The sequence below is a fragment of the Candoia aspera genome, chromosome 3 (assembly GCF_035149785.1).
Source record: "Candoia aspera isolate rCanAsp1 chromosome 3, rCanAsp1.hap2, whole genome shotgun sequence".
Taxonomy (NCBI): Eukaryota; Metazoa; Chordata; class Lepidosauria; order Squamata; family Boidae; genus Candoia; species Candoia aspera.
In genome coordinates, this window is record NC_086155.1 from 97,318,524 (window position 1) to 97,327,449 (window position 8,926).

General features: G+C 38.1%; 1 protein-coding gene across 1 annotated transcript; it reads right to left on the reverse strand.

Moving 5' to 3' along the window:
- Nucleotides 1–854: 854 nt before the first annotated feature.
- On the reverse strand, nucleotides 855–6,531 carry RGS2 (regulator of G protein signaling 2). Its single transcript, XM_063298408.1, has 5 exons — nucleotides 6,367–6,531; nucleotides 4,277–4,375; nucleotides 4,109–4,170; nucleotides 2,927–3,093; nucleotides 855–1,763 (listed from the first exon to the last, which is right to left on the reverse strand). The coding sequence occupies exons 1-5, from the start codon at nucleotides 6,474–6,476 to the stop codon at nucleotides 1,569–1,571; spliced, it is 633 nt and encodes a 210-aa protein (XP_063154478.1). The 5' UTR covers nucleotides 6,477–6,531; the 3' UTR covers nucleotides 855–1,568.
- Between the last annotated feature and the right edge of the window lie 2,395 nt (nucleotides 6,532–8,926).

The following is an 8,926-nucleotide window of genomic DNA, read 5'->3' on the forward strand; positions in this document are numbered from 1 at the left end:
GTAAATGGCTTAATCTTTTTGTTTTAGCTGGGAGATGGGCAAAGAAACAATTGGAGCAGTAAAACTGCATCTTCCGGTGGTTTCCTGGTTTATGCATTGCACTGACATAAATCATTGTGCAGTTGCTTATCTTTGGCTTAGCATGTACTGCAGACCCAACCATTGTGCTTTATGCAATCTATCATTGTTCAAAAAATCGTATGAGAACCTAAGAGTACTGCTGGATCAGGCCATAAATCCATCTAATCCAGCATCATGTATCACTCATAGCCAGCTGGATACATCTGCAAAACTCAGGAGATTGGACTGAAGGGAAATCCCCCTTCACTGTCACTTCCAGGCAAGCACTATGTAAGACATGCTGCCTATCATTCAGGAGTTAATAAACAGCAATAAACATTAGGAGCCATTGGTAGCGTGACTTTCCAAAAACCTGTCCAATCCTCTTTTAAAGCCATCCAATTTGGCTGCTGTTGACACAGCTGCTGTGTAAAGCCCACAATTCATTTACTTTTTATTCATCTGAATTAAGAGGCTCTTCCTTCCATACGATGGCTGATACAAAATATGTTATTCCTTCACATCAGATATCCTTGTTTTTTCTAAGAATGCTAAGCTAGAAGGATTTCGAAGATCCTTCCAAATGTTTAGCAGCTAACAGCCCACTTTCCCCTTGCCCCAGAGGAATGAAGACAGGTTGTTCTTAGTAAAATAAAAATTTATTGAAACATCTGCTTCTCAAAAAAAAAAAAAGGAGACAACTTCACTGAAGTCTATCCTTAAGTCAGTACATTCAATTGACAGGAGTGTACAACATAAAGTCTATAAACACAGAAGCACACACAACATTCATCTGAAGTCTAGACCAGGTTTTACTCCAAATGGTACAAATTCACACAGACTGGATTTGTCCCTAGCCAATTAGCAGGTCATCATGCTTGGCACTTTAAGTCAGCTAAATTGCTATCTGCAAGAAATCATACCACAATATTGGTATTTGTGTAACAGTCATGAGACCATCTGCTACATCTGTGCAGAGCTGCATGATCTGCAGGGAACAGAACCTGCGTAGGGAAGCTGATACAGCAATGATGATTACATAGTGCTGGCTATTTAGGAAAAGCCAATTATTCAAAGCATTTGTCAAGTCCCACAAAGGTCAGTCTGCAAGAACAATCCTAGAGCTTGTTTACATTTAAATATACACATACAGGACACTGGTCTTTTTTATCAGCACCAGCATATCCAGGTTCACATACAAGCTGGATGACCCACACCAGTCCAATGCTGCACAAGACATTCCATAAACATTATATATGGGAAGGAAAATTAGCTTTCCTTAATAACTGGCCAGCAGTTTATGTTGTTACTTTTAAACTTTAATAGGGCAGCTTGCTAGAGTCTGCCCAAGTCAACTATTTCCATCAGCTGCATAACTGTAAATTACCATTTGGGCAGATCTCCTTTGCATTCATTTCATCGAACCCACTGAGCCAGCAAAGACACATGGTCCTCTTAGGCAAAACGATTCTTTGGATTTTCTTCCCCTTCCTGCTTTATGAGGGGGTTCATGTTGCTTGAGGGTCTCTGCTGATTGGTGACTTTCGGCATAACTCCTGGTAGAATTCGGATTCCAAGAACCGAGGGTAAGAATTGTTCTCCATTAAGCTATAGACTCTCTTCTGAGCTGCACTGAAGCACGTGTGTGTGGCTTCTTGGATGCTCTGAGCAATACTGTCTTTGGTCTGAAAGTCTATGTTGATCTGTAATACAAGAACAAATTCATAAGGATAACCGTTTCATGGATAATATGCTCACCAAAAATGGTTGGCTACAGGATATTGGATATTCAAGCTCTGCTCATTCCTCAACACTGAATAATCAGAGGCTGATTGCTATCAGTCTTTGTTGGCCATAGCAAATCTATAGGGAAGAACAGCTATTTTTTTTTAATCTTTTCCATCCTCATGCCTTCCTATATGATAGAATGCAACCAGCATAGCATTCTGAGGTCCAACTTATCTCAAGAACACTGATTTAAAGCAATATAAGCTAGAGGACATCCACACCTTTTGAAGAGAAAATAGTCCTGCTTATAAACAAATGAGATAGCTTAGTGATATCCTTCCCTTCTGCAAAATATCTGTCACAGTAAGTATGATTCTCAGCTTTTAAAGATCTGAAGGAATTTCTTGTTGCACCATGCTTCTACTTGTACAACTATTAGATCTATGCAAAGCTTTAATTTTGACCCAGAAAAGGTGCTTTAGAACTTGAACAAGCAGCTCATTAAAACAAATACACTTATTTTTCCACAATTGTGCAAGTACTTTGGGGGACTTTTTGCAGTGGCCGCACAATCCTGGAAATAGATATATGCTAATATTCACACTCCTGCATATTCTGAAGCACTATTCCAAATCCTAAAGTATTGCACGACTCCAACAGTCTCTACAGAAAATTTATGTGAGGTGCCTTTAAGCATTTAATATTCTCCAACAGCCTTTATTTTATAGAAGAAAAATTCAGTTTGTCCTTTCCAAATTGCTGTCATGCACCCTAACCTATAGCAGTGTTTTGACATATAAAGCTAGATAACGCCATACAACTTGAGAAACGGTTAGTCAAATCAGACAGCTTTAGGGTGACATTCCAGAATATAGACATATTTTCTAAAAATTAGAAATAATTCCTACAGGGAATTCTACATATGACACTAATATACACTGGAGTAGAAACTTAAAGGAACCATAGATCCTGTTCATGAATTTTAAACCTATTTTTAATTCTTACGTTAGTTTTCTGTAAGAGAATCCCTCTTTGGGAATAGTTCTAAGCTGTTTTATTAGTGAAACCAAGCCTGAGAAAACTTGCTTGGTTTTACTGAACTAGACAAAGGAGAGCAATTTTAAGCTAGTCTACTTGCCTCCTTAGGAGCTTCTTTTTCAATAAAGTCACTGTAAATCTTCTTAGCCTTGGCTGTGAGTTTTTGTGGGGACTTGATTTTCTTGAAATCTTCACAAGCCAACCAGAAGTCAATGTTCTCTTCACAAAACTCTGATTTCAGGAAAGCTCTGAAAGCTACCAGACCATCTGCAAAGAAAGGTGAAAAAGATCAATTCATGCAAAGCATCCCAGGAATGTTGGAGATATAACACACATACTTCTTTCCCTCTCTCATGCCCATGTTCTGTCTATATCTCTTCTAAATTGTTTAGGAAAAATGTACCAGAACAAGTTAGAAAGAACATGACTAATCTGAAGCAGCTGGACAATTTTTACAAGTTTAAACTTAGCAATCTACAATATTAAAAAAAAAGTTGTGTTCTTTCCCACCAGGCCAAGACAACTAACTTTAAACACACAAACACACACAATTTGTCTTTTAGACTTTGATAGCATATGCTAACCTTTAGACTGGAAGACATGTTTATGGAAGAGCTATAAACACTTGGAAGGCAGCCACAACGGAAAGAATGACCCAAAGTCCAGTTTGCAGCAAATAGGACATAATTAGAAAGATCTCTTAGTTTAATAAGCACAAGATTGCTCTTGCACAGCTGAGAAGGGAACTTTTGAGTGTACATATCAAAGTGCCCACTACAGCAAGTTTTTTTTTAAAAAACCTACAGCCAAATGAGTGCTTTTCTTACTTATAACAACCATTGGAAAAAAGTATCACAGTCCCGGAAGCTGCTGCCATATCAAATAACCAGGATCCATTTAAACAGAAAAAAATAGATCTTAAGGATCATGAGACTTCAAATTTCAGCTAAAGTTGGGACCTTGCACTTCCCTACTGATGTAGTTTAAAAACATTCAAGGTCAACTAAAAATACAGATTAGGATTGCAGAAATATAACACAAAACAGCTATTTCACAGGAAGCACCTGGGAATTATGCCTAAAGAAAAAAAGGGCTTTTTCTTGGAATCTGGGGCCCAGGAAGTTTCAAATGCTAATCCATGAATCAAGATTACCACCAAATTGCAAATAGCCACTGAAAATTCTGATGTATAAAAAACTGCTTTGTTCCCTTCTGGGTCACTTTTCCTGAAGCTAGTTTTCTAGAAATATGCTTGTCTGTTAATTTTTTTAAGGCAACTTACATTTGCTAGCTAGGAGTTCATCAAATGTTTCTGACCACAGCTGAGCTTCTTCAGGAGAAGGTCTGTAAAAAAAAAAAAGACAAAATTGTTTTGGTCTTTAAAGGGCACTGATTCTATGAATAATTTGACTACATAAAGATTCATCAATGTGAAACATGAAGTACATACCTAAAACATGTCTTTTGTTGTCCTTTGTTAGCCTTTGCATTGGTAGAATTGGAGGAGTTCTGCAGAAAGTAATTCAATCTTGATTTCCAATCTTTTATGCTAAAATGAAAAGGAAAAATTATAAGTTCAATTGTCCTCTTACCAGAAATGCCATGTAGTTTGAATTTGTAGTTAATAACTATAGATAATTGGGCTTAATAACATCATAGCATATCCTGTTTCCCAGATTCATTTGTTAAATTTGGAAGTTTAAATGACAGACTAATAATGTGCATACATATCTTAAGTTTTTATCTTAATTCACTACCTGGCACATGAATTACGTGAACTAAAAGGTATTAACTATGTTTGAGAGAGAGCCAGTTTGGTGTAGTGGTTAAGGCATCGGTCTAGAAACTGAGTTCCAGCCTCACCTTAGGCACAAAACCAGCTGGGTGACCTTGGGCCAGTCACTCTCTCAGCCCTAGGAAGGAGACAATGGCAAACCACTTCTGAAAAACCTTGCCAAGAAAACTGCAGGGACTTGACCAGGCAGTCTCTGAGAATGGGACATGATTGAACAGATTTTTTTTTTTAAAGTTTGAGAAATATTATGTAGCAGCAATGTTATGTGTTGCTAGCCCATTCATTTGCAAGAAAATTCTTACATATTTATTGTTTGATTACTGTGGCTGTGAACCAGTAATGACTGTTTATTCCAGAATGTGGGTTCAGCAAAGTCAACAATATGTTCTAAGATTCAGTGCAATGTATCAGAACTGTAATAATTATGCTACAGTCCAGCAGAAAGGCAAGATATGAAAACATAAATCCCATTCATTTTTTGTGTTTATAAAGAGGCCCCACTGAATGCAGTTTTATCTTCTTTCTCTTATCTTAACCTCATCTTTCAGAAGTAAAAATGTTTGCATGCTGCAGATTGCATAATATAGGATTAATATTAGATCAATCATGATTATCACATTCTGCAGAAGAAGTAAGCTATTTCTCTCAGCTAGCAAGGAATTCTCCTTCACACTCTTTTAATTCTGTTAGAGATTAGTAGCCGATCAAGACCACTCATTTGTAGGACTTTTGGACTTCATATAATCAGCAAAAACAAGTCAAAGTTCAAATTACAAGTGACACTCATCTTCCATTCAAATGGAAAATCTACCTTATTTACTCAAGAGCTGGGCTGTGGCCAAACTGCATGACTCAACATGCTTAAAACAAAAGGAAATATCCTTTTAAGAGTAGCAAAAAATTGTCTCCAAAGAATATCAGCCTTTAACTGAATTAGACTACTGGCAGATCAGAATTTAGGGAGAGGAATTCCTTTGTCTCATTCTTTTCAAATGCTTCCAAACTTCTAAAGCACTAAACCGGATGCACCTACACACATGCTATTTTTGCTCTGCATAGTAGTGCCAAAACACAAGAGGAAGTGTTTTTAAGCCTCAGCTGTTTCAATGCATCATGCAGGCAACACCTATCCACACTGCCTGAGACACTGTGAGGTGTTGAAAACCTAGATTCATTTATGGAGTCTATTTAGTCATTTTGACCACTGTAGGCTCACAAAATGCACTTAAAGTATTTATCTAATAAATTAGTTGCTTGGTTTTGCACAATATAGTGAACCATAATCAATGGTAATCAACTAGCCTGAGTTCACACAATATACTAAGCCATAAAGAGACTAAGGTTGAAGTTAGCATGTTGTAAATGGTCAATAACTGATCAAAGAAGGTTCCAAAAAGTGAACTTCCAAAATACATTTTTTTAAAAATGTCAGGCGGTCCAGAAATTTGAGAGGAAGTATTAATCATCCTTCACTTTTGAGCAACTTCAGAAACGCGCTCAGGTTCCACCAATGCGGCTCCCTGGAATCCTCTCGGAAGCACAGAACCCTTCGCTAAAATGTGCTGTCGAGCATCTAAATTGGCCGGAAGAAAAACGTTTATGCTTCTGACACTTTTGCCAAACTAACCTGAAAGTAATCCCCGTTAACCAGGTCAACGACTAAGATAACACCGCAACCTTCTAGGGACATTCGGTCCACGTTTTTTCGAACTCCGCTTACAGAAACTCTTGATTAAAATACTCACATGGTTTTTTTCATCTTGCCCTTTTTCTCTTCTTTGCTCTGGCAATGGCTAGTGCTTTTCTCCATTCGGTTGCAGTCGTGCTGGAACGCCAGAAACATGACACCCTGCATACTCTTCCAATACAAAACACCCGCCCCAATCTGACAGGATGCTTTACCAGCCGTCTGTCCCCGCGCGCCCTTTTATAGGGAGGAGGCGGGGCTTCGAGCGCACGCCTTTCGTCCCCTGATTTGCTTTGCTAAGGAACGAATCGGCGGACGCCTCCCAAATAAGGTGTTTGCCCGCGAGACGTGCTTGGAAGTACTGTACAGCTCTGACGCAAAAAGCCACCTTCTATTAGTCTTGCTGTAAAGCTGCTAGTTAGTCCAAGGTTTCCCTCTCTCCCCTTTCCTTCAGCAGAAACTGCATTTTTTTAAAATTAGGGTTTTTTAAATAGTTGCATCTTTGGCTGCTGGAGACGGGTAAAAATAGGTAACCGGAAGCGTACTCTATAAATTGGGAGGCGCGGGTGCAAAATCGATGCATGAGGTGGTTGTGACTTTGGGAGTTTTGTTTTGTTTTGCAGATAGGTTAATTGCAAAAAAGCTGTATAGTGTTAGTCGTAATTCAAGAGGAAGGGGGTTTTACAGCTGTGAATGAGTTGCACCTACAGATTTTAGTACATGAGGATCAAATCCTTAACAAATCTTGCTGGCTTCATAGGTTTGCATTAGCAGCATCGGCTACTGTCACCGAAAAAGTCTTCCCAGTGAATATAGTGGGACTTACAGACTTAGGCTGTTAGGCTCCTGGGAGTAAGTCCCAGTGCATTCAGTAAAGCTTACTTCTGAGTGAAGAAACAGCATTTTTAATTAGAAAGAGGTTCGTGACAAAATTCAGAGCTTGTGGGAATGAAGTGTTTTTAGTTTTGATCTTGGCCTAGAACACACTGTTTTGTGGGAGTTGTTTTGTACAACCTTTGCTTACCCTTCTGGTGTGTCCATATGCCGGCCAAAAAAGACAGGTGATAGATATGGGAAAGTACTTTTCTCTCTCTTATACTGAAATCTGGGTCTGGGTGTTGATTTTGAAACAAACCACTCCCCCCCCCCCGCATACAACTTAAACTTGTCTACAGGCGGGTTTGTTTGATTGGAACAAGATTAAGGAACAAATGTTCAGCTATGGGGCAGAAAATAACAGTCCCATGCCTGGATCTGAATGGAAACATTTGTATTTATTTAAATAATTTGCTTCATGCTCAAAGTAGACTTCTCTCAGTGCTGCTGTTGTAGGAGAGTTGCATTAGTGTAGGGTAGACATGTGGAGTGGCTAGACTGATAGAGGATTTAAATTCTTAAGTATATCTTGAAAAATAAATAAATAGGGATGAATCCAATGAAGTGAGCTGCAGCTCACAACAACTTACATGCTTTTTTAATAAAACGTGTTTTTGGAAAAGTTGCTACCAGGCTCCATTTGGTTTTGTACAAATGGAGTTCATAGCTAAATTGAGATTTGCACCGAATGCTTCCCAGATTATGCATCTAATGCTACACTACCTCAATATATAAATTGGTATGCTCTTAGAAAATGTGATAAAGGATGTGAGGACGCACAAGTGGGTGGAATACTTGATGTTTGTAAAATTAATTTTTAGTTTGCTGATTTGGACTATCCATACTTAGAATAATTGATAGCCCAAACTAAAAATTAGTTTGAATTGAATGAATTTTGCCCCACAGATACTATTGTCAGTGCATACACCATTCTGCTTTCCCGCCAACATATATTTATTATTCTATAGCTAGCGGGCATGTTTAGCACATATTTGCTTTATACCCTCAGGGATTCCCTTTTCTTTCTATTTTTGCAAATTCTGAGGTTCCTCCAAGCCTGGTGACATTTCTGTTTTATAGATGATGATATTCTTTTAGTTATGTGTTGCTGAAAGCAGGAGCTTAATACACAGTTGCACATATTTTACCCCAAATGTTATCTAAACTTATTCCAGTTTGTTTTCCATTTACTTTTATGTAGTTTGTGCTAATTAAATCCTGTGGATTATTTCATCTAAAAAAAGGGATATTGGTAGAAGATGTGCATATCATAAATCTCCTCCTCTCTTTTTCCTGCTGATACTCTGCCTATATATTTGAGATTAGTCCCTGCTATGAAGTTCTCTGGCCAGCAGAGTCTGATCTGGTACTTCCAGATCAGTATTATTTAGGCATGTTGCATTCTGTATCCCCTTCCATAGCTGTGATACTTGTTTTAAAGATTTCCAGAGGGCACTAAAAGAAGAGGAAATACATAGAAATGTTTGTTGTTAGTATTAGTTAGTTGTATTCACTAAAATCAGGTTCCTGCTGAAACACAACACACAATTGCTTACATTATATCTTTTTTGACAACTTACATCAGAAGTTGCTCACAACTGAAAAAGTTTGCTTGAAGTTTTATTCATGGGACAAGAAAGTTCCATTATCACGGAAATAATGATTGTGTTGCCACATTGTACTATATGTTTTGTTTGGTTTAGATGCTGTATGAATCCAGCTTTGCAGTTTGGAAGGCATGG

Excerpts from the sequence above, each read along its gene's own strand:
- RGS2 (XM_063298408.1), bottom strand. The coding sequence starts at position 6,476 with ATGCAGGGTGTCATGTTTCTGGCGTTCCAGCACGACTGCAACCGAATG. Across the intron at positions 4,376-6,366 it reads GGCAAGATGAAAAAAACCAT|CATAAAAGATTGGAAATCAA; the intron begins GTGAGTATTTTA and ends TTTTCATTTTAG. Across the intron at positions 1,764-2,926 it reads AAAAAGAAGCTCCTAAGGAG|ATCAACATAGACTTTCAGAC; the intron begins GCAAGTAGACTA and ends CTTGTATTACAG.